The sequence below is a fragment of the Rhinoraja longicauda genome, chromosome 11 (genome assembly GCF_053455715.1).
Source record: "Rhinoraja longicauda isolate Sanriku21f chromosome 11, sRhiLon1.1, whole genome shotgun sequence".
NCBI lineage: Eukaryota > Metazoa > Chordata > Chondrichthyes > Rajiformes > Arhynchobatidae > Rhinoraja > Rhinoraja longicauda.
Genome location: NC_135963.1, coordinates 52,858,807 through 52,885,324, shown reverse-complemented (window position 1 = coordinate 52,885,324; position 26,518 = coordinate 52,858,807). Strand labels below are relative to the sequence as shown.

At 44.4% G+C, this 26,518-nt stretch overlaps 1 protein-coding gene across 2 annotated transcripts in view; it reads left to right on the top strand.

Annotated features, from left to right (window-relative positions):
- LOC144597929 (complement factor H-like) overlaps positions 1-26,518 on the top strand; it is a 53,282-nt gene that overhangs the window by 17,996 nt on the left and 8,768 nt on the right. Inside the window, exons 5-15 of one of the 2 annotated variants that reach the window (XM_078407743.1) lie at positions 4,694-4,891; positions 5,990-6,160; positions 6,975-7,142; positions 8,861-9,019; positions 10,953-11,129; positions 13,724-13,897; positions 14,942-15,118; positions 15,623-15,808; positions 19,047-19,235; positions 22,291-22,398; positions 24,703-24,917. In XM_078407743.1, coding sequence (XP_078263869.1) covers positions 4,694-4,891; positions 5,990-6,160; positions 6,975-7,142; positions 8,861-9,019; positions 10,953-11,129; positions 13,724-13,897; positions 14,942-15,118; positions 15,623-15,808; positions 19,047-19,235; positions 22,291-22,398; positions 24,703-24,917 — 1,922 coding nt within the window. Of the gene's footprint in view, positions 1-4,693; positions 4,892-5,989; positions 6,161-6,974; positions 7,143-8,860; positions 9,020-10,952; positions 11,130-13,723; positions 13,898-14,941; positions 15,119-15,622; positions 15,809-19,046; positions 19,236-22,290; positions 22,399-23,569; positions 24,084-24,702; positions 24,918-26,518 lie in introns of those variants that run through there. The other variant, XM_078407744.1, reaches the window with a different exon arrangement.

The window sequence follows — 26,518 nt, the reverse complement described above, 5'->3', positions numbered from 1 at the left end:
ACACAAAAAGCCGGAGTAACTCAGCGGTTCAGAGAGCATCTCTGGACACCCATTCCTTCTGTCCAGAGATGCTGCCTGACCCGTTAAGTTACTCCAGCTTTTTGTGCCCATTCTGTAGTAGGGGATTTTAACTTTTGGGATTTTAACATGTTATCAGAAAGATAACATGTTGACAACATCTTTCCTATAACAAGGTTCCCAGAACTGAACACAATACTCTAAATGTGGCCTCACTAATGTCTTATTGCAACATGACATCCCAGCGTCTATACTCAATACTCTGACTGATGAAGGCCAATGTGCCAAAAGCCTTTTTGACCATCCTATCTACCTGCGACACCACCTTCAAAGAACCATGCAGCTGCACTCCTGGATCTCTCTGCTCTACAGCACTCCCCAGAGCCCTACTATTCACTGTGTAGGCCCTGCCCATGTTAGACTTCCCAAAATCCAACACCTCACATTTCTCTGCATTAAATTCCATCAACCATTCCTTAGCCCACCTGGCCAATTGATCAAGATCCTGCCACAATTTTTCACAAACTTCTTCATAATCTGCAAAACCACCCACTTTTGTATTAATCTTGCTAATCTTGCCATGTTGCAATAAGACATTAGTGAGGCCACATTTAGAGTATTGTGTTCAACATTGAGCTGCCAGTCCTGCCCCTCTCTTAACCAGGTTTCAGTCATGGCTACAACGTCCCAGTCGCAAGTACCTATCCGTGTCCTAAGCTCATCTGCCTTACCCGTCAGGCCCCTTGCATTAAAATACATGCAGTTTAAATCAAACCTCCTTCTCCACTCTCCACCTTTCTCCTGCCTAGTCTGTCCTCTAAACTTTTGCTCACCGCCCTCCATACCAACTTCAAGCCTCTTACATGCCTCTGTCCTGTATGAGATCCCACCCCTCTGCCAATCTAATTTAAATCCTCCCGTGTAGCATTAGCAAACCTGACCGCTAGGATGTTGGTCCCCCTCCAGTTAAGGTGCAACCCGTCCCTTTTGTACAGGTCACCCCTGCCCCAGAAGAGATCCCAATGATCCAGAAATGTAAAACCCTGCACCCCTGCACCAACTCCTCAGCCACACATTCATCTCCCCTATCTTCCTGTTCTTACCCTCACTGGCACGAGGTACTGGAAGCAAACTAGAGATCACTGGTCATGGAGGTCCTGCTTTCCAGCCTTTTACCCAATTCCCTATACTCGTGTTGCACAACCTCCTTCCTGTTCCTACCTATATCGTTTGTGCCAACATGCACAACAACTTCCAACTACTCCCCCTCCTGCCTTAGGATGTCGTGCAGCCACTCCGAGACGTCCTGGATCCTGGCACCAGGAGAGGCAACACACCATCCCGGAGTCTCTCCTGCTGCCACAGAATCTCCTGTCTGCACCCCTATCGGGTCACCCGCCACTGCGGATCTGCCTGACGTCGCCCTTCCCTGTTGAGCCTCAGCGCCAGGGTTGGAATCACAGCCCTTGCTGCTACTCAAACGAGGTTTTGTTCTTGTCCGCCCCGACAGCTCCCGAGAGGGTGTACCCGTTTTGAAGAGGTACGGCCACTGGGGTTTCCTGCACTCCTTGTTTAATTCCCTCTCTCGTCGTCACCCACCTTCTCTCTCCCTGTATCCTCGGTGTGATGACCTCACTGTAGGTCCTGTCCAGGAAGCTCGTGTTTTCCCAGATGTTCCCGAGGTCATCCAGCTGCTGTTCCAGTTCCCCAACGTTGTCCTTCACGACCTGCACCTGGACACAATTGCCACAGGTGCAGTGGTCAGAGGCACCAGCAGCAAAAATACTAAAGGAACAAGATAGACCACTCCACCCTAAAAACCGTAGTATGACAAGACACCATGTTAGTAGGCAGAAACTTGCAGAAACATTTTTAAAAAAAACTGACAAAAGTTTGTGAATTGCTAGATGAGATATATTCTGCATTTTAATGGTATAATCACACATACTGTTCCCCCAAAACACTGATTACACTGCGAGAGGCATAACGAGCGGCAGAGTCCGTGACATCCCACATCCTGCAAGAAACACACTCCAAAAACTTGCCTGCCATTACTACTGTGGCCAAATCACTAATTAAATAACGAGACACTCTCACAGAGCTGATTGAAACTTACTCCCTAATATCTGCTGCAAATGGCCTCATCGTTTATGGCTCTTGAGCCAAATATTCACACTTTACCTCTCCACAGCACTTCTCCTCAACACGGCCATTCTGCAGACTCTGCCTTATCCTTAATTGCTATTCAATTTACCAGTTTTAAGTTGTAACTAGTCCAATTGTTACCTTTAAATTGCCTTTACCTTAAATTTGTTGTGCCTCTTACCCTCACTGCCTTTGCTGTGGTTTTCTCTGGGTTTATTTATTTATTCGTGTCATCGTAACAACTGTTTGCCAATAGTGAGCAAATTTGAGTGCCACGCCGTTGGCCTCTGCAAGATCCTTTACAGTGCATGTGTCGTGCAGCATGTCACAGCTCAGAAGATGTTCCGTAGTCTGGAGGCCCCGTCCTCACTCGCAGTCTGCCGCATCTTCAGTGTATCCCCACTTCAGCATGTTCCATTTGCTCCTCCCCACGCCTGTCTGCAGTCTGTTGAGACTGTGCGCCAGGTTCTCCACGGTTGGTCGGGACCTGGTGGTAGTTTCTCAGAGGGATCGATTGCCATGCCAATGTCTTCCGGAGATTTCTCTAGTCTCTCTTCCCAGAGTTTGAGCCTTCTGGACGATGCACTGCAGTCCAGGGGATGGACAGAAGAGAGGAAACCTGCCTGATTTCAAACACTGAGGTAGCAAAGGGTGGTCATGTAGGGGGTGTCTTTCATCCCCTGATTGTCTGAGGCGTTGTCTGAGGGGCCTCCCTGGGATATACAGGGATATATGGGCCAGAGCAGGAACGTTCTCGTCACGGTCTCTATCAGATTCTACAAGTATCTGCGAATCCTGCTACCACACCACACACTGTATCCATTGTTTACTCCGGGTGATCCGGTTTCATTCCACATTCCAAAAACGTGCAGGATTCCAGGTTAATTGACCTCTAAAATCGCCCTTCATGTGTAGTGAATGGGTGGTCATTGGACGGTGTGGACTGAGTGGGCCCAAGTATCCACACCCTCTCACTAAACTAAACGACAGGTCATGAGGGGAATAGATAAAATAGATTAAGGGACAGCACGGTGGCGCAGCGGTAGAGTTGCTGCCTTACAGCGCTAGAGCAAGGTTTGATCCTGACTACAGGTGCTGTCTGTACAGAGTTTGTACCTTCTCCCCGTGACCTGCGTGGGTTTTATCCGTGATCTACGGTTTCCTCCCACACTCCAAAGATGTAACAGGTTTGTAGGTTAATTGGCTTGGTGTAAATGTAAAAACAATTGTCCCTAGTCTGTGTAGGGTTGTGTTAATGAGCATGCAAGGTCAGTGTGGACTCGATGGGCCGAAGGGCCTGTTTCTGCGCTGTATCTCTAAACTAAGCTAAAATAAAACAGAATGCAGAGTATACTCTTTTACCCAGAGTAGGGGAATGAAGAACCAGAGGACATAGGTTTAATGCGAGACACAAAATGCTGGAGTAACTCAACGGGTCAGGCAGCATCCCTGTAGATCATCGATAGGTGACTCAAAATGTCACTTCTCCACGATCTCCAGTGATGCTGCCTGACCAAGTGACTTACTCCAGCATTTTACACCTTGTATTGGTAAACCAGCATCTGCAGTTCCTTGTTTCTAGGTTTAAGGTGTGAGGGGAATGATTAATAATAATAATTAATGATAATGATTATTAATTATGTATTAATTGTTACTTAATTATGATTTTTGGTTCATTGGTTGAATTATTCATTAATTTGTTAGTATATGAATTGATTTATAATCATAAATTCGTAATCACTCAATTAACTAATTAATTATGCGATTGATTAATTGATTAGTAATTATATGCATAAATAATTGATAATAATGAATGAACAATAGAAACCTGAGGGGCAACTTTTTCACACAGAGGGTGAAGGGTATATGGAACGAGCTGGCAGAGGAGGTAGTTGAGGCAGGTACTATAACAACATCTAAAAGATATTTGGGCAGCTACATGGATGGGAAAGGTTTGGAGGGAGAGGGATATGGGCCAAACTTGGGTGGGAGGGATTAGTGGAGATGGGGTATTTTGGTCGTCATGAGCAAGTTGGGCCGAAGGGCCTGTTTCTGTGCTGTTTCAATCTATGACTCTATGACCAGAAATTAGCTGGCAGTTCAACACTGCAAATGAAAAAGGCAATCTACAGAGACACTGGTTTGCAATGATTTTTCATATTATTTTTTCATATTTCAGATACAGCGCGGAAACAGGCCCTCCGGCCGACCAAGTCCGCGCTGCCCAGCGATCCCCGCACATTAACACCATCCTACACACACTAGGGACAATTTTTACATTTACCCAGTCAATTAACCTACAAACCTGCACGTCTTTGGAGTGTAGGAGGAAACCGAAGATCTCGGAGAAAACCCACGCAGGTCACGGGGAGAACGTACAAACTCCGTACAGACGGCACCCGTAGCCAGGATCAAACCTGAGTCTCCGGCGCTGCATTCGCTGTAAAGCAGCAACTCTACCGTTGCGTCACCGTGCCACCCATTTGTATTATTCAACGCTGGAATAATTGCAATATTACATGTTTTACAGTGAATAAATGCCCCTCTGTGCGAAAACCTGAAAATGGAAAGATTGTAGGGTTCAATGTGTTTGAATTGAACCAGGATTTCCCTTTTGGCTCCATGTTAAATTTTGAGTGCAACAATCCTGAACTGATAATTGATGGTGCCAGAGAAATTTATTGCATGAAAAACAAAAGCTGGAGTCATGCAGTGCCAAAATGCAAAGGTAAGATTATGCGTCTATATCTACACAAAATTTCACAAAAACCTCTTATCTGGAATTCACAGAAAAGCTGAAGAACCTCTAAAAGGTAGGAAGGATAAGTTCATAAGGTTCCTCAAGCCCTGTCTATCATTGCATGCGATCACTGTTGTTTGTCTTTCATGTCCACCTTCCTTCATTTTACTTTGGTTTAGAGATGCAGCTGGGAAATAGGCTCTTCAGCCCACCGAGACCACGCTTCCAATGAACCTCCAAACCCACACGTCTTTGGGAAATGTGAGGAACCTGGAGTTCCTGTCTATATCATAGAAACAAGCAATTGCAGATGCTGGTTAATACACAAAAGGGCATAAAGTCATCCCACCTGCCCATATTTGGCCCATATCCCTCTAAACCTTTCCTATCCGTGTACCTGTCCAAATATCTTTTAAATATTGTTATAGTACCTGCCGCAACTCCCTGCTCTGGCATGAGTCTGTAGAAGGGTCCCGACCGCAAACATCACCCATCCATGTTCTCCAGGGATGTTCCTTGACCCGCTGTGTTACTCCAGCACTTTGTGTTGATCTCCAGCATCTGTAGCTCCTTGATTCGACAACCTTCTTCATGTTATCATCCTGATGTTGGGACCCTCGTTTCCCAAGTGTCCCGTGCACATCCTTTAGCATCCCGCGTGGAGATAGCAACCTGATTATGGGGGAGTGAGCAGTGGGATCACAAGGAAAGCTTCCCATCCAAACGCCAAAGGCCCAGTTTCAGATGAGACTTGAACCTCATGGTTGGTGCTCTGTGTGTCTGCTTGATATTGAATGGACAAGATCAAATGTTCGTCCTTTGTCTTTCTCTATGGATAGGCCTATCGCAGATTTTTATATTTTAAACATTTTATTCGGCTTTATACAACTCATACTGTTAAGTTTATCTAAAATCCATCATATTTTTGACGGTGAGTAATACAATATGGGTAAGATTAATACATTCAGCACCAATAGACACTGCCCTGTTTTTCTACAGTAACTATTTTGATTATAATGTTTTAAAGAATTTTCAATGAAAGTCAGAACAAAGTAGTTTCATTAATTTATATTTTATTTTTTATAGAATTGCAATGTAACAAACCGAATTTAGAAAATGGGAAAGTGCAAACCCACAAGGAGATTTTCAAGGCTTTTGACCAATTGAACTACAGGTGCAATGATGGTTTTAAACCTGGAGGTGACCTAGTCACGACATGTGACCGATTCGGATGGAGTCCAGTACCATCATGTACACGTAAGCAGATTAGTTTATGTGACAGTAATGCTTGCTTACAGTATTAGTTATATGCGTTTGATTAATTGAAAGACGGAAACAGGCCCTTCGGCCCACCAAGGTCACGCTAACCATCGATCATCCTTACACACTAGTTCCATGTTTAGTTTTAGAGACACAGCGAGGAAACAGGCCCTTCGGCCTATCGAGTTCGCACCGACCAGCCATCCCTGCATATTAACACGATCCTACACACACACTAGGGACAATTGTTTTTTTTACATTTACCAAGCCAATTAACCTACAATCCTGGAGTGTGGGAGTAAACCAAAGGTCTCGGAGAAAACCCACACAGGTCATGGGGAGAACGTACAAACTCCGTACAGACAGCACCCATGGTCGGGATTGAACCCTGATCTCCAGCGCTGCATTCGCTGTAAGGCAGCAACTCTACTGCTGCGCCACCGTGCCACCCTCTTGGGATGTTATCCCAGTTTCTCATCCACTCCCCGTACACTAAGGACAAATTACAGAGGATAATTAACCTACAAACACGCATGTCTTTGGGATGTGGGAGGAAACCTGGAGTGCCTGGAGGAAATGTGCAAACTCAACACTGACAACGCCAGAGGTCAGGATCAAACCCAGGTCTCTGGTGCTGTGAGACAATGGTTCTAACAGCTGCACCACTGTGCCACACCAAATTATTTTAGATGTTGTTCTCATTGACCTGAGCAATTGTAATCTTCATTCAACAAGGTGATGATAACAAAAGCAAATGTTCGGTTACCAACTTTCAGTCACCAGTTCAAAACCGAACACTCTTCCTTTTCAGCAATAATCTGCAGGAAAGCAACGATAGAACATGGTGAATTTAAAGGCGAGAACCGGATGTATTCTCATCAGGAGTCAGTGGAATACACTTGTGATAATTACGAACGCACGGGAGGTGGTAGAATTCGCTGTACAGCTCAAGGCTGGCACCCAATTCCAGCCTGTCCAGGTAAATGGTTTGTCTTTATTAATGTATTGGAAATGAGTGGGATACTAACATAGGTAACTTGGCTTATCCCCATTCCATGAAATTCATTGTGTTATCAAATCAATATTACATTCAATTAATTAAAAGAGAAATACTGTCCACTATTAACAATGAAATATTGTTTCCAATATGATGGAGGTTTGTTCAATGTAGGATGGTAACATCAGAATAGTTGTTACCATATGTAGGAAAGAACTGCAGATGCTGGTTTAAATCGAAGGTAGTCACAAAATGCTGTCTGAAGAAGGGTCTTGACCTGAAACCTAAGCCATTCCTTCTCTCCAGAGATGCTGCCTGTCCCGCTGAGTTGTTACCATTATCCACACTGTTCCATTGCACAGCAATTCCTGTTTCCAGCAGTCAATATACTTTAATTTATTTTGGATTTTCCAATTGGCTAGAAAACTGATCTGTCAGGATGTTGTAATCTGTATGAAGGAACTGCAGATGCTGGTTTAAACGAAAGGTCAACTTAAAATGCTGGAGTAACTCAGCGGGACAGCTAGCATCTCTGGAGAAGGAATTGGCGACGTTTCGGGTCAAGACCCTTCTTCAGCTTGATGTTAGGGAGGAGGGAGATGCATGGATAAGGAAGTGTGAAGGTGTGAAAACATGACAAGGGGAATGGAGATCAAAGAAAATGTATAGATCATTGTTTAGCTGGGAGAAGGTAACAACAAAGCAAACAGAGGTAAAATGTAGTCAGAGACAGTGACTGATCGGAGAACTGGGAAGGGGGAGACCATTTCAGATTTCATCACTTCTGGCTGTCTGTCCTCCAAAGCCTTCAACCTTATGGTTCCCCAGCCCTGCACGGCCTTGTTTTATCTTCTCCTCAATATCCACAAACAGAACTGCCCTGGCAGACCCAGTATTTCTGCTTGTTCCTGTCCCACTGAATTAATTTCCACATACCTCGACTCCATCCTATCCCCCCCTGGTTCAAAACCTCCCTACCTACGTCCAAGACACCTTACACGCCCTTCCGTCTCTTCAATTACTTCCGTTTTCCAGGCTCCCACTCCCCCATCTTTACTATGGATGTTCAGTCACTCTACAACTCCATCCACCACCTGGGAGGTCACAAAGCCCTCCATTTCTTCCTTGGCCCATTAAACTACAAACCCACACGTCTTTGGGATGTGGGAGGAAACCGGAGCACAGGCAGAACATGCAAACTCCATTCAGACAGCACCCGAGGCCAGGATCGTACCCCGGTCTCCAGCGCTGTGAGGCAGTGGCTCTACCAGCTATGCCACCTTTTGTTAATCCTTCACATTTCATAAAGAGAATGGAAGTACTGTTTACAATAGTGAGAGCATCATTCAATGGTCACGTCAAGTTTATGGTCAGGTGCACAAGCAGGTGGGGTGCAGGTGTAATGAAAACCTCGCTTGCAGCGGTATCTCAAGCGCACATACTCAGTCAAACACACATAAACAAATGATACATTAATAATACATAAATCACACTGTCCGAAATGAAAGGAGACTGCATAAAAACACGACAACGGTGCAAAAACATCATTAGAAAATAAATGAAGCCCATGAGACTGCGAGAGATGGACACTAGTGTCCCATTGTCAGGGTAGGATCAGGGTTGTGATTATTCAGAGATTTGTTCTGAGACTTGTTCAATGCCAACAATAACGTTTGAAAACATCATTTTACTGCTCGTAGAAATCACTTGTACCCGACCGGGAGGGAGAATACAACTTACACCATATCAATGGAGGTACCGGCTTCAACAGGATGTTCAATACAGATGCGCACGTCGTGGATCGCGTCATAGGTCAAGATGTACAGTAAATGGTTGGCACCCTGCCATAGTATGCCCTGGTAAGTGTCTTCTATTTTTATTAGTCTCAGGGAGACCAGCAATTAAAACTGACAATTTATCTTTTATATCGTACAAACAAACTTTGACCGATATTTCCCAACTAGAATCTTAGTCGGGCCACTTACTGTTGATCTTCTTACAAGTATAGGAGTAATAATCAGTGACATAAATGATAGAAAAGCTCTTTGTAGTACTTGTGCGGGAAATTAAAAAAGGCAGCAGAGTTGATTTTAAATTATACTAGACTGACGTGGACTCGTTGGGTCCAGATCTCTCCTGTGGGTCGGGCAACCCGCCCACAACTGACGATCTTGCGGGCCCGGCAACCCATGGTCCCGGTGCCAGACAGGGAGTGTCCCCCGGGGCCGTGGGCAAGCGAGGGGGGACAGCGAAAAGCCACTGGCCTTGGCCCCGTGCGTCCAGCGCTGCAGCCAGAGCGAGCCGTGGACCCGAAGCCTCTCCTGCAGTTCGGCTACGAACGGCGGCGAGCGTCGGGGAACGGCGATGAAGGGTAGCGAATAGCGGCGTCGGCCATCTTGTTTGACCCTCTGCCGCCGCGCTGCACCATGGGAGGAAGGTCAGGCGCGGGGTACGCCGGGACGGGCACCGGTCCTCCAGGCGGTGTGAGGCGGGGGAGCACATTTATTAAAGTTTATTAAGTAAATTGGTTTTAAAAAGTAACAAAAGTTGATTTGTTGAGACCGCGGGGGAATGATGAGTAGGGTGGACCTAAAACTGTTTGTGGTCGCTCTCTTTTTATAAAATGATGATGTTCTGGTAATTTGGAAAAGGTTCTCAGTGTGTTAGAAACAGTGACAACACTTGGACTGGATGCAAGCCCATTTGGCAAGAGATGCCGCTGGGCCAGCTGTCAAAGTTGCCTCAGTATTTTTCCTGGGCGGGGCTCATTTACAGTCCTATCACAGTGCAAAGCCTTGTCGGTGTGCTGCACCTTGCATTTTCCAGCAAATGCTCAGTGGGGTTTGAATAATTTTTACTCAGGACATTGACATTAGCTAACCCAGGTATAAGTTTGTATATGATGTGTATATGACCAAACACTTGCACTCAGTCCACCAAGGTCGATTGGATCTTCCGGTTTCAAAACCATTTTAATTCCCCTTCCTGGTCCTATTTGGACCTTTCAGTCCTGGGCCTCCATTGCCAGAGTAGGCCACAGGCTTATAACCCAACGGTATGAACATTGAATTCTCCAATTTTAGGTGCCCTCTAACTAACACCCTCCCCCCCCCTCTACATCCCCACCCTTCCCTCCCCTGTACCGTACCTATTTCTCCCCCCCACCTGGCTTCACAATTAATAACTCTTCATACCTAACTTACGCTTTCTGTTCTTATCGCTAAGATTTGATCCAACCATCTGGTTATCAAAAAAAAAACTCACCTATGTTGACCTATTCCCTATCATGCTTTATTCTACCTCTTCCCATTTTCTGGCTTTCTTCCCACCTTCAATCAGTCTGAAGAAGGGTCTGAACCTGAAATGTTACCTCCCCATGTTCTCCAGAGATGCTGCATCACCTGCTTCCCTCCCCTTCCACACATATTCCTTCCTCTGGCTTCACAATTCATACCTCTTTCTATCCTCGTCTCTTCCTACCATTACCTTTTATCTTTTCATCTTTCGCCATTGTTCAACCATCTGTTTATCAAAAATCCCTCTCACCTGTATCCACCAATCACTCCCTAGAATTTGTCGTGCCCCCTCCTTTCCTCCAGTTTTCACTTCCCTCCCCCCCCCCCCCCCCCCCCCACCAACCACAATCAGTCTGAGGAAGGGTCCCGAGCCGAAACGTCACCCATCCATGTTTCCCAGAGGTGCTGCCTGACCCCCTGAGTTACTCCAACACTTTGCGTCTTTTTTAATGTTTGTAAACCTGCCTACTGATTGTTGAAACAATCACTTTTTCAGATGATCCATGTCAACGTCCAGAAATCAACAATGCTGTATCCTTCTATAGAAGACAATACCGCCACGGGGAATCATTGCAGGTTAACTGTGCTCATGGGTTTAAATTGCAAGGAGATGCAACAATTCAGTGCAGAGATGCGGAATGGACTTTTGACCGATCTTTCCCAGCCTGTAATGGTAACTTCTTTGCAATATTACTTGAATCAAAGGAAAATAAAAGAAATGCGGCAATTATCACAATTACCAACATTTAATTGTCGTAACTGTTATAAAGTCATGGGGTCATACAGAATGGAAACAGGCCCTTTGGGCCAATTAGTCCATGCTGACCAAGACGCCCTGTCTATGCTAACCCAGTTTGCCTTTGTTTGAAGATAGACACAAAATGCTGGAGTAACTCAGCGGGTCAGACAGCATCTCTGGAGAGAAGGAATGGGTGACGTTTCGGGTCGAGACCCTTCTTCAGACTGTTTGACCACTATAGCTCGAAACCTTTCCTATCCATGTATCTATCCAAATGTTTCTTAAATGTTGTTATTGTACCTGCCTCAACTACCTCCTGTGGCAGCTAGTTCCATGTACGCACCATCTTCTGAATGAAAAGTTGCCCCTCAGGTTCCTAATACATTTTTCCCTCCTCACCTTCGACCTACGTCCTCTGGTTGTTGATTCCCCTACTCTGAGTAAAAGACTCTGTGCATCTACCCTGTCTATCCCCTTCATGATTTTATACACCTCTATAAGATCACTTGTCAGCCTCCTGTGCTCCAAGGAATAAAGTCCTAGCCTGCCCAATCTTGATAGGAAGATGGCTGGCCAAAGGCTAGAGATGAGTGGCATGGCAGCACAGTGGTAGAGTTGCTGTCTCTCAGCGCTAGAGACCCGGGTTCAATCCTGTCTGTATGGAGTTTGTACGTTCTCCCTGTGACTGCGTGGGTTTTCCCCAGGTCCTCCTGTTTCCTCCCACACTCCAGAGACGTGCAAGTTTGTGGGATATTTGGCTTTGGTAAATATTGTAAATTTTCCCTCGCGCGTAGGATCGTGCTAGTGTGTGGGGTGATCGCTGGTCATCGCAGACTCAGTCGGCTGAAGGACCTGTTTCCTCCCCTTCTCGAAACTAAATTAAAGATGAAAAGACAGAGGGTGTGTCTTTCTCTCCCCCCCCTCCTCCACCATCAGTCTGAGGAAACATCTAAAACATCACCTGTCCATGTTCTCCACACATGGTGCCTACCCCACTGACTTACTCCAGCAATTTGTCTCTTTTTTAACCACTTGCCTGGCTTTGTCCCAGCCACCACCTCTTTTTACCAGCTTTCTCCACCACCCCCCCCCCCCGCCCCAACAATCTGTCTGAAGAATGGTTCTTCCCCGAAACATCACCTACTAATGTCTATGAGATGCTGCCGAACCTGCTGAGTTATCTGCTGCACTACTGTGAATATTTTCCAATCTTTCGGCTTTCATTTCAGTTTGTTGAACATCAGTCGGCTGCTACAGATATATTTACTGAGAACACACATTTGGAGGTTGCTCATGATCAGAATAAAAAGTGGAATAACAAATATGTTGGGGTGGGCAAGAAGGCTTTCGGCCCATTGGCTTCATCAGTCAGAATATTGAGTATAGAAAGTTTTGTAGGAAGAAACAGCAGATGCTAGTTTACACCGAAGATAGACACAAAGTGCTGGAGTAACTCAGCGGGACAGGCAGCATCTCCATGGGGAAGGTCACAATGTGGCATACAAACAGTAAAATTAATCAGGACAGTGAAACTAGTTGGAGAAATAGGCTGGGGGAGGGACTGAGAGAGGGAGAGCAAGGGTCATCTCCCCCTCAGCCGACAATGAAACATTCTACATTTCCTTGAGCATAATCTGCTTTGATCTGTCATTTTCACACCTTGCATTCTCTTTGAAACTCTTCCGTATCTCGAGTTTCCCTCTCCCCTGACTCTCAGTCTGAAGAAGGGTCTCGACGTGAAACATTACCCATTCCTTCCCTCCAGAGATACTGCCTGTCGTGTTGAGTTACTCCAGTATTTTGTGTCTATCTATTAAGTTTAGAAGTTGGGAGGTCATGTCATAGTTATGTAAGTCCACGTTATGTGAGGCCACATTTAATGTACTGTGTTCAGTTTTGGTCACCATGTAAAAGGAACATGTTGTCAAGCTGGAAAGAGTGCAGAGAAGATTTACGAGGATGTTGCCAGGACTCGATGGCCTGAGGCTAACCTTACTAGGACTTTATTCCTTGGAGCGCAGGAGGATAACGGGTGATCTTTTAGAGATGCACAATATCACGAGGGGTATAGATAGGATGAATGCACAGAGTCTCTTGCCCAGCATAGGAGAATTGAGAACAAGAGGACATAGGTTTAAGGTGAGGACAGAAAGATTTAATAGGAAGCTGATGGGTAACGTTTTCACACAAAGATTGGTGGGTATATGGAACGAACCTCCGGAGAGGGTAGTTGAGGCAGGTACTATCATAACGTTTAAGAGACATTTGAAAAAGTACATGGATAGGACATTTTAGCGGGTTATGGGCCAAATGCAGGTGAGTGGCATGAGTGTAGATGGGGCATGTTGGCTGCCGTGGGCAAGATGGGCCAAAGGGCCTGTTTTCATGCTGTATGTCTCTCCCTATTACTCTATGTGAACAGGGGTGCAAAGAGGAAAGCATTGTCATTTGCTGAGTCCTTATGTTGTAGCGGTTTTCTGCGTATAAATACTTTAATGATCTCCAGGCTCTGAACAATTACTTTACAGAACTCGGATGTGTTGAACCACCAACAATAGATAATGGGGATTTTAATCCTAAAAAAACAAGATATGATCAGAATGAAGTTGTGAGTTACGCTTGCCTTGAAGGGTATTATCTTTCCGGAGAAAGTTCCTTGCGATGTGATTCCAATGGATGGCCGGACACACCAAAGTGCATCAGTAAGCAATGTTTTATTCTCCAGATACAATCCAGTATCCTTGGCCAAATTACAACTGAAAAACAATCGCATGTGCATTTCACAATTAATTTTTCATTAGCATATTTGCACAGCACCCCTCAATGTTCAAAGGTAAAGTAATCTTTCATGAGGATCATGATATTGATAGCAAGCATTGAACAGTACAGCACAAAAACAGGCCCTTCTTCCCACAATGTCTATGCCAAACATGATTCCAGGACCATCACTCATCTCCCTGCACATAACCCATATCCCTCCATTCCCTGCATATCCATGTGCCCATCCAAAAGTGTTTGAAATGCCACTATTGTATCTGCCTCCACCACCACCCCTGGCAGCACGTTCCAGGCCCCCACCACCCTCTGTGTACATGGCCATACTTCTTGCAGAGAATGGTGAACCTTGGAACATTCTGCCCTGGACCGCTGTGGAGGCTTCATCATGGAAGGGATTTAAAGAGGAGGTGGATAGATTGTTGAAAGATTGGGAAATGCAGGAAACTGACACAGAAGCGAGACTGAAGGCTGGCCCGATCAGCCGTGATCATAATCTATGAGGAGCCAGGAGCTTACTCTTCCTCCACTCCTACCCCACACACGCAGTCCTGTGGAAGGAAAGTATTTCAGGAGCTCGACTCACAGCAACTTAAAGGCAACTGGGAATTGGCCACGAATGATGATCTGTTCTGGCTGCAGAAGCACACAATGTGCAAAGCAAATAAACAAAGCTTAGAAACAAAGAACAGCACATGCTGGTTTATACCGAAGGTAGACACGAAATGCTGGAGGAACTCAGCAGGTCAGGCAGCATCCCTGGAGAAAAAGGATAGGTTTTGTTTCGGGTCGGGACCCTTCTTCAGACTTCAACAAAGTTGGTGGATAACATTACTTTAAGTCATAATGTTTCCAGTACCATGTCAAGTGAAACCTAACATGATTATTTACTTCAAGAAAACTCTAAAAATCCAAATGTAGGTTAATATATTATCATGGAGAAGAACTTCAAACAGTTTTCCTTTTTCCAGATATGCAAAGTAGATGCAGTGATCCACATCCAACGGTGGAACATGGAATTACCACCAATAAGGCCAGCTACAAAGTAAGCTACAAATGTCGTCATGGATATATTATCGACGGATCAGAAGTGGTAATATGTGATGGTGGGAAGTGGTCACAACCACCAACTTGCAGTTTTCCTCCAGGTGAGATGAATGATGTGATGGTGACACTGTGGAGACATTGTGTGAGGTTAAAACACGAGAGCAGAGGGGCAGTGTAGAGTCTACCAGAGCTCCCTGCACTGGTGCAGAAATAAAGCAGACCACTCCAATATTGTTTAAAGTATCTGCCGAGATGCTGATTATTGATATCTGACCATAAAGCAGGTCAACTGTTTCTCTCTGACCGCTCATTTGACTTGTCCTCAGGGTCGACACTTTTTTGCCATTGTTAATTTTGGGGACTTTGCAATGGATAAGAATAAACCTGATTAATTGATAACAGCCACGGTCTTATGTCCATGATATATCTACTATTTAGCACGTACATGTAAGAAGCCTTGTAACTTGTCACCTGCTGATTACTTGAGAAGTTACTGCCAAGCTCATAAGATGAGAACTGATTTTTGAATTTGATAACGTTTTACTACTTTATTTAGTGGTAGTGTAGATTATAGAATAAAGTTATTTTTGTAACCCATTCAATAGATCCAGAACTAGGGTGTGATGAAATGCCACCTCCATTAAAGGATGGAGACATATTGGACTTTCTTGTGCCGCCAATTCTTCCTGGTCAAGTTGTAACGTATCAGTGTCAGGATTACTACGTCTTGAAAGGAAATAAAAAAGTTACCTGTTCTGGTGGGAAATGGTCAAAACCTCCACAGTGCCTTGGTAAGTAATATTTAATGTCAGTTCTAATCCTTAATAATTATTACAGCTAGTCAGCCAGTAACACATAATAAAACTGGAAATTGCCCCATTAGTGTGGTTAATTTTACCATGTAGCTTCCCTATAATGAGTTTCAATTGCGTTTGAAAGGTCATTTAACGTACACATCCTTTAACTTTAAAAGCAAGTCCCCCAGGAGGTCTTTGCAATTGACTGGCCATGATTTGTCTGCAGAAAGTATTTGAATCAGGTGGAGGCCTTGGATTCTACATTAAACTGCAGTTGAACTTATTCGGCAGCTTTGGAATGTGACGTTATGAAAAGATAGGGCAAATCTCTACGAAATCTGTCAAATAACCTTTGAACAATGAAACGTAATTTCTGTCCGAGTGAGGCCACATGCAAATTGGAGGAACAGCACCTCCTATTTGCTTGTGCGGCTACCAACCCAGCAGTTTGAACTTTGATTTATCGAGTTTCAAGTGACTCCTGCATTTCTCCCTCCCTCCCCCACCCTAGTTGTCCTCCTAGTTCCACTGTTCGCATCCTTGTGTCCCTGTTGATAGCATATCTTCTCCATCCAACAATGGGCTATTATGGACTGCACTCTTCCTGACGTCTTCTGTTGCCGGCCCTGTTTCATTCTGTCCTTCTCTGTCCTTCAGTCTGAAGAAGGGCTCCATACCGAAACATCACCTATTCCTTTTGTCCAAAAATGCTGCCTGACCCACTAAGTTACTCCTGGATTTTGTGTCCATCAAATGTAATTTCTCTTTGCAGTGAAACTCCAATAATCCGGCATCCATGGCACTTTGGTGCTGGACTGGTGGATTTTCTGGAATATTGGACATTGGTCCTATTCAGACCCAAACACTGGTGCTCTAATAAATTGTCCAGTGAGAACTGGTGAGTGTAAAGACAGCGGGGAAATATGCAGCCACAAACTGGCCATGTTGCTGATCCCTGGTGTCCAAGGCTTTGACCACACAGCCCACAGTCCAGCCCCTGACCCAGCCATATTCTGGACCCTGGTGCGGCTACACACTCCCCTGACCCTCTGGAAACCCGCTTCATATCTCATGATTGAACCACATGTGGGACCCTCAGGACATCTAAACAATCAATGTCAGATGATGAAAATTTGACTTTCGTTGTTGTCATAAATCCACAGTCAGGTGACCTCGTGCTCTTGCACAGTACACAATCAGAAACCAGAATCTCTTCACGAGCATCACAGCAAGTTGCACAACTCTTGAAATTACGTTGTTGCATCTCCAAAATCCACCTGCCCACAGCTTGTGCACAAAGTGCTGCTCGATGAACAGTTCTCTCGGTTGGAAATCAAGGAGCATCAACGGGATCTTGCTTTCTGTAAACCATTCACAGTGGCCTATCAATCCTGGGCAGATTGTGACATCTTGATTACAAGTTGTCTTCCAGCATCTATTTTGCCAAGTTTTGATCGTGTGGATGTGTGCTGACCCCCTTGTATTACACACAGCTGTGGAATCATATAACCTACTGGAGATTGTCTTCTGTGGGAATCAGGAGTTTGTGGAGATGACTCCTGGCGATTTGCTGTGTGACCGTCACACAGGAGTTGTGAGGACACGACAGTGATTAATTGACGCAAATGACCTGGCATTGAAACCTTCTCCAAAGGTGCACGGAGATATAATGACGCAGAGCTGTGCATCAGAAAATCCTTTATCTGGCAAGTCCAAGTTGTACAAAGTTAAATAATCGAGGGTTCGTTGTGAAATGTCTGCCACGTGCATTTCCTTTCAGCGACAGGTAACCATTGCAATCTGTAAAATTGTAAATGCCTGCACCATCCAGCAAGGTCGGCAGTATCTCCAGAGAACAAAATGGAGCAATGTTTCAAACCAGTGACCTTTCATCAGAACTGGCAATAATTGAAGAGAAAGCAGGTGAAGAGCGAGAGGGAAAATAGAAGCACTGAGAGACTGTAACTCCCAGGTTTCTGTGCAAAAGCTTTGTGTTTTTTCGCTGTGGCCATTACTACACTAGATTTGGCAGCATATCCCAAAATGTTTAAGCAGTTCATTGCCTGTTGTTTGACAATCTGAATGGGCGTAATGTCTAGAAGCCTGCCCAAGTAGGGAAAAATTATTTGGCTGCCACCTCACCCAGGCACTCCTGAAATGGATCTTTATTGGTATCTGAAGGAACTTCCAGAATGTGGAAGTTGGCAAAAACAATGAGGTAAATCCTCATTGAGGCACACAAAGTGCTGGAGGAACTCAGCGGGTCAGGCAGCATCTGGAGATGGATTGTGCAGACTACATTTTGGGTTCGGATTCTCTTTCAGACCATCAGTCTCAAGAGTAGTCACCCCTACGCAAAAAAAGCAAGAGTGTTGGGAGCAGGACAAAGCCAGGCAAATGATAGGTGGTACTTGTGAAGGGAGGGTTGCTTGACAGGTGGATGGATAAGTGACCATGGACAAAGGGAAGTCAGATAGTGAGAAGATTAGTGAAATACAAAGCTCAAAGGGGAGGTGTGGGTGGAAGGGTGCGAGGTAAAGAGGGGGGAGATGAAAGGGAAACGTGGAACTCGGGGATGAGCTGAGTATACGATGGAGGAGCCAGAAGTAATGTGAACGGGAGGGGTGGGAACTGGTGGAAGAAATAGGAGCTCACCAGGGTGGTGTGGGGCAGAGAGGGTGTAGGGGGATGCATATCCTTTAGATCTTTACACTGCATGGAAACCCCCATGTTGTATGAATGCTCATGAGAGTGTGAATGGTTGGCTATTTCTGCAGCTCTTTTTGGAAATACATGCACTGCTCTGTCCCATACTGCCACCTGCCCAGTAAAGGTGGTGATGGGCATGGGTCATTGTAGTGCCCAGCTCCTTCAGGTGCCTTTGGACACGTCAGCTGGACAAAACATCCCAATTTCTAGGAAGGAAATGGCTCTGTACAACCAGTGGGAGGTTGATTCCACCAGACTGAGCCATGATTCGACAGTCCACATCTGGTCTCATGAAGCCTATGGTATATTTTCGTTTATGTTCATTGAAATTTGATTACATGATCTGCTGATGATCTGTGAGGGATACGTTGCAAAAGCAAGAAATGGTATTTCACTCATGGAAATAAAGTATTGTAACCAGGGTGTTATCTATGTAAATTGATTTGATTTGAAAAAATACTATGTATTTAAAAATTGTTCATCCCAAGTGTAAATACTTAAATAATATTTTCCTGTGATTTAGTACCTTGTATATTGACACAAGAAGATTTCAACAAGAATTCGTTATCCTTGATGTGGAGAATTGAGAAGGGGATAGATGTGAAACACGGTGGTGTCTTAGAATTTAAGTGCTCTCAGGGTTTTCAAGTGGAACCTCCTGCAAGGCGATATTGCCAGAATGGAACAATGGAAATTCCCAAATGTATCAGTGGTAAGTTAAACTGGTCACTGAATGTGAATGCGATTAATGTTTGACTCGATAAGAGAGCTGATTTATTGTGAAATATTTGTTGAAATGAAGACAAAATTACCACGGGAATTTTGTGGGCAGTAAAGCCTGCAAAAGTGATCTTGTGAATAAGGGACCATCAGACAAACCGCCATCTCATCACACCATGGTTGGATTTCCATTCTGGTGATAGATGTTTGGTAGAAACAAGTAGAAAGTGAATATTCATTCCACCTCGTCTTACTTGTAAAATGTTGTGAAATCTCCATCATTGAATTGATGGTGAATGCATTGCGAGCTTTTCTAATGGAGTCCTCGACAATGATCCACACCAGCTTTCCCCTCACAGGAGAAACTGACTTTGTGGGCTATTCTGTTTCATCAAATATCTGTTAGCTACTCTGTCAACGATAGCTTGGATGCAGATCATACACAAAAGGACAACAATTGAATAGAGGATCACAAAATGCTAAGTAGTAGAATCTATTTATTAGTTGTAGGAGTAGAATTAGGCCATTTGGCCCATCAAGTCTACTCTGCCATTCAATCGTGGCTGATCTATCTTTCCCTCTCAATCCCATTCTCCTGCCTTCTCCCCATAATTCCTGACACCCGTACTAATAAAGAATCTGTCAATTTCCGCCTTATAAATATTCATTGACGACTTCCACAGCCGTCTGTGGCAATGAATTCCACAGATTTACTCCCCGCTGGCTAAAGACATTCCTCCTCGTCTCCTTTCTGTGATCTATCTTTCCCTCTCAATCCCATTCTCCTGCCTTCTCCCCATAACCTCATCTCCATTTAACAAAGCGAAGGTATTTATTCACAAAATGCTGGAGCAACTCAGCGGGTCAGGCAGCATCTCAGGAGAGACCCTTCTTCAGACTGATGTACATAAGCGATGTACTTTGGGAATATCTCCTTGCCTCTGCATTAAACGATACAATCTTCCTGCAGAATATTTCATTGTCTCCTGGTGCAGTCAATTAGAAATGGATAGTATTTATTTTTGATTGCGTTGATTAGGAGTATCAGTGCAGTAAGTGCTGATGGACACATCATTAGCACTAGATTAATTAAGTGTGCTGCTGCATATTTAAAGGTTGAATTTTAATTAATGCTATGCACTCTCAGGCCCAAAACATACACCGTGAGAACGAGACCATGTAGTTCGTGAAAATCCCTGACACGTCCTCAGAATTTTTATTTTAAATTCTTTTTTAAGGAGCATAAGTGACGAAGCAGTAGGGACCCTCCCCCATCTTGACCAAGTCTTGCTACGTTAATCTCATTTGCCTACATGAAGCCTGTGTACTTTTCTTATCGGAGTATCATATCATCATATCATATATATACAGCCGGAAACAAGCCTTTTCGGCCCTCCAAGTCCGTGCCGCCCAGCGATCCCCGTACATTAACACTATCCTACACCCACTAGGGACAATTTTTACATTTACCCAGCCAATTAACCTACATACCTGTACGTCTTTGGAGTGTGGGAGGAAACCGAAGATCTCGGAGAAAACCCACGCAGGTCACGGGGAGAACGTACAAACTCCTTACAGTGCAGCACCCGTAGTCAGGATCGAACCTGAGTCTCCGGCGCTGCATTCGCTGTAAAGCAGCAACTCTACCGCTGCGCTATCTGTCCAAATGCCTTTGAAACATGCCACCTCCAATGGCAGCTCACTTCAGATATTCACCACCCTCCGTGTAGAAAAACCTACCCCTTAATCTCCTTTCATTTTTTTCCCCTCTGACCTTAAACCCGTGCCCCCTAATTCTAGATTCTCCTGCCCTGAATGAATGACCCTGACCACTGAACCTATCTATCCTGTCCAGGCCCCTCATAATTTTACAAATCTTTGTAAGGTTGCCCCTCAGCCTTCTGTGTTTTGGTGTGAATGAACCCGGTTTATACAATCTCTTCCTCAAACTAAGGCCTTCCATTCCGGGCAACATCCTGGTGAATCGTTCTCCTGCACCCTCTCTATTGCTACCACAGCGTACCTGTCGTGCGGGGACCAGGACTGCACACAACACTGTGAGTGTGGTCCAACCAACTCTTACACTCAATGTCTCAACCTCTGAAGGCAAACATGCCAAATGCCTTCTTGACTACCCTATCTACCTAGACTGCCAAGTTTAGAGAGCTATGGACCTGTTCCCTTAGGGCTCTCAGGGTACATCAACATTCCTAAGATCCCTGCCATTTACTATGTGTGTGCTACCAGAATTTAATTTCCCTAAATGTCCTACCAGAATTTGTCAAATAGACTTCTTGGAACTAAGAACAGCACAGGAATTGGCCCTCAATGTCTGTGCCCAACATGATACCAAGATGAACTAATCTCATCAGCCTGCATCAGATGCTTTGCTTTGCTTATATATTTGGATTTCTCTGTCACCTTTGACTCCAAGCTAAAACACCAAGGATGTAATAAAATGGTAACTAGGTTGTTAAACATAAAACAGAGAATATATTTTTGAATTGAGAAATTCACAAGTAAACTGTCATATTTAGTAGATGATAGCAAATTGGCACTAAAGTTTAAATGTAGGTTGTACATTGTGTACGCAAGGAGAATGCTCTTGGCCATGCCGACCAAGTTGCCATATTGTGCTAGTCCCATTTGGCTCAAATCCTTCAAACCCTTTCAATCCATGCATCTGCCCAAATCTCTTTCAAAGGTCAAAGAAAAGTCTCAGCCGTTGCAACCTCTCTGTGTGGTATCTGAGGTGTAACTCTGAAATATTCACACCTTTTGAATGCAAGCATTATGTTGATTGTAATAAATTGCATAATCAAAACTATGATATTGTATTTGCTTATATTAAGAAAATGCCTGTTCAGTTATAAATGGAAATAATGACAGAAAGCAGAAGTTTCTTTTTCAAACAGTTTGTGCCATATTGGTTTTCGAGTTTCCGACATTATCTGAAACTTGTGGATTTGATGTTTAATGATCATTCTTTTAAATCTCTTTTAATATTTAGTTATGGTACCATCTCAAAGTTGTCTTGTTTCCTGCAGATGAAAAGAAATTGTGCTTCAATGTGGCCAATTCTTACTGCTCGATGCGTGCAATCCGTGAAATCTGTTTTCAATATAATATACGACACATGATCGTTGACCAACAAGGTAAAATTCTTTCCAACCTACCGCCTGGAAAATTATCTTGCAAATGATTCAAATGTACAATTTTAATGCTTGATTACCGAGTGACCGAATTGAGGATCTTGTCTGGTCTGGAGAGACCTGGCAGACAGCAAGGCAGGACAAGCAGGGCAGCCTCCAGTTGCTAATCTGTATGTCTGCAGCCATGAGTAAAACAGATGTTCCTGCCCTGTCTCAATGGGTGTCTCTCAGTGACTTCAGCTAATTCATCAGAGAGGTTCCCTATGATCTGTGCATCTTTGCAAATACTGTATATGGCAGCTGAAAATAGACACAAGCACAGAACAGTAGAGCACAGGAACAGGCATTTTGGCCCATAATATCTGTGCCAAACGTGATGCTAAATTAAACTACTATCCTCTGCCTGCACGTGATCCATACCCCTCCTTTACTTACATATCCATATGCCTACCCAAAACCCTCTTAAATTTCACAATTGTATCTGCCTCCACCTCTACCTCTACCCCTGGCAGTGCATTCCAGGCACCCACTACCCTTTAAGTGTAAAAAAAACACCTTGTCCCACAGATCTACTTTAAACTTTGTCCCTCTCATCTTAATGCTATACCCTCTAGTTAGGGTTGCCAACTGTCCAGTATTAGCCGGGACATCCCGTATTTTGGGCTAAATTGGATTGTCCCGTACGGGACCACCCTTGTCCCGTACGGGACCACCCTTGTCCCGTATTAGGCCCAGGGGGCACTGTAGGCCCGGACAGTGCGGGCCCGGACAGTGTAGGCCCGGACACTGTAGGCTCGAGGGCTGCTGTAGGCCCGGACAGTGTAGGCCAGGAGGCCTGAGCGCCGCATAACGGAGGTTGCATGGCAACCCGCCTCCCGTCCCGCCTTTGATGGAGCGGGAGCACGTGGCTGCTGGCTGGGTGAGGTCATGTGGAACGCGGGTGGCGACGTCACCTTGTCCCTTATTTGGAAGTGAGAAAGTTGGCAACCCTACCTCTAGTCTAGGAAAAAGGGTTCTGACCGTCTATCCTGATGATTTTATATACTTCTACCAGCTCTCCCGGCAGCTTCCTGAGAAAACATTGCAAACGTAGCTAATATCCTCAAATCCAGGAAAGTTTCTGGTAAATATCTTCTGCATTCTCTCACAAGTCTTCGCATTCTTCCTTTAATAGGGTGACCAGAACTGACGCAACACTCCAAATGCATCCTAACCAAAGTCCTATAAAGTTGACTTAATGACTCTTGTACTCAATGCCCGGACCGATGAAGGCAACCGTATCATATGCAATCTTTACCACTCGATCTACTTGTGTTTCCACTTTCAGGGAAGTAAAAGACTTGGAACCCATGATCCCTCTGTGCATTAATACTGTTAAGAGTCTTACCATTAACTATATATTTTCCCCTTATATGCAACCTCCCAAAGAGCAACACCTCACACTTACTCAGATTAACTTCAATCAGCCATTTCTTTACCCATTTCTGTTGCTGATCCATATCCCACTGAACACTTTGACAACCTCCCTCACTGTCTGCAAGTCTTTCAATTTTGGGGTCATCTGCAAACTTACCGAACAAATCATCTACATTTATACATATATAACAATTTTAGGCCCGCCTTACTCACCGTCGGCCCTTTGGTGCTATTGAAATCGGTGTTATATTTTTAGTTATTCACATTTTAAAGTTTAAATCTATCTCCTAGGGAGGGAGGGGGGAGGGAGGGAGGAGGTGGAGGGAGGGAGGGGGGTTGAGGGGGATGGAGTGGGGGAGGGGCAGGGGAGGAGGAGGGGAGGAGAGGGGGAGGGAGGAGGGAGGGGATGGAGGAGGGAGAGGGAGGGAGAGGGGGAGGGGAGGGGAGGGGGAGGGGGGTAGGATAGGGGGCTGCACCAATGCAGATTTGGGCCCAACGGGTCCACTTGGTCTAGTGTTTTCCTAAAATCCATGTGGACAGCATCCACTGCCCTACCCTAATCAATCACCTCCTCAGATAAACCCAATCAAATTTGTAAGACAAAAATATGACTTATAACTTACCAGTGACAACACATTTCAATTTACTGCAAGAAACCATTTTCCAAGTTTATGCAGAGAAGTTCCATAAATATTTGGCCATTCCACCTTCAGTCTCGTAAGAGAAGCTTTGCTTGGATCTGCCAACAATGTTCCTTATTGCTTATGAGGTATTTGTTGATGTTGTTAAAACAAAATGTTATGATTTATTGTTAAAACAAAATGTTATGATTTTATTGAACGTTTTGTGGTTTCTATGATTAATCTGTTAATGTTATTTTTTTGTACAAAGGTCGCAGCACGGTGTCATTCAATGCTGAAAGAACGGCCACTGCTTTGTTCACACTGAAAGTGAACAATTCAGAAAGGGAAAACACTTTTTGGTTCTCTATAGTGCAATTGAAACATGCAACAATGAGTGTAACATTTGACAGCAACCCAGAAAGTATAAAATACGAACCACTTGTAAAGGGAGATTATCAGTTTGCATACCCCAGGAATAATACGGTAAGTATACAGACCTGTTTCTCTCTCTACTTAATATCACAGTCTTTGAGAAAATTATAACTTGAGAATTGGGAGGCACAATAGCAGAGGTAGAATTGCTGCCTTAACCCGGAGCCAGACACCCGGGGTTGATCATGAATATGGAGTGCTGTCCATACAAGTTTATATGTTCTCCTTGTGGCAGCACGAGTTTCCTCCCACATCCCAAAGATGTGCAGGTTTGTAAATTAATTAGCTTCTGTAAATTGTCCCTAATGTGTAGGACAGAACACGTTTTTGGGCATGTTTCCACGGTGTATCTCTAAACTAAACTAAACGGAAAGTAGTCCTACTATATTTCACAGGACAGTGAGCAATTAGAAAGCTCTTTCTTGATGACCAATATTCCAGTGATCGATGTAACCTGCTTCAAGGAAATAAAATTCAGATCCATGCAAGCAGGATGTAATTCATGGCATATGTGAAAGGTATTGAAAGTTAATGTTAAACTAGTGGGGGAAACTATTACTGCTCGTGGCGTATTATTGTCACATGTACTGAGGTGCAGTCAGACGCTTTTGTTCACTTGCTATCCAATTAAATCATATCACACCAGAGGTTTACAAGAATGATCCCAGTAATGAGTGGGTTAACATATGCTGAGCGTTTGCCGGCACTGGGCCTGCACTCGCTGGAATTTAGAAGAGTGAGGAGGGACCTCATTGAAATGTACCGAACAGTGAAAGGCATGGATAGAGTGGATGTGGAGAGGATGTTTCCACTAGTGGGAGAGTCTAGGACCAAAGGAATTAAAGGACGTTCCTTTAGGAAGGAGATGAGGAGGAATTTCTTTAGTCAGAGGGTGGTAAATCTGTGGAATTCTTTGCCACAGAAGGCTGTGGAGGCTGTCCATGGATATTTTTAAGGCAGAGATGGATAGATCCTTGATTAGTACGGGTGTCAGGGGTTATGTGGAGAAGGCAGGAGAATGGGGTTAGGCGTGAGAGATAGATCAGCCATGATTGAATGGCGGAGTAGACTTGATGGGCCGAATGGCCTAATTCTGCTCCTATCACTAATGACATGGCCTATACTATACACGAGTACAATCAAGTCATACAAAACAGGTAGAACAGGTCGAGACCCTTCTGTCTGAAGCAGGGTCTCGACCCGAAACGTCGCCCATTCCTTCTCTCCTGAGATGCTGCCTGACCTGCTGAGTTACTCCAGCATTTTGTGAATAAATACCTTCGATTTGTATCAGCATCTGCAGTTAATTTCTTACACAGGTACAACAGGTGGTGCACTGAGAGAAATATCCAATCAAATAAGATAATACTATATATGAATACAATGAAGCCAAACACAAGTATAAAAGCTAAATGAAAGAGAACGATACCAGAGAGTAGAATATATTTTTACAGGATTATTGTATTACAGTAATAGAAAAAAAGTGAAATGTCCACAATGAGGTAGATTGGAAGATCACAACTATACCCTAACTTATGGGAGTTAGTAGGATTCAGTAGTTTAATAACAATGGGGAAGAAACTGCTTCTGAATCTGGTGATATAGAATTTCAAGCTTTTGTATCTTCTGCCAAAGGGAGACGAAGGAAAATG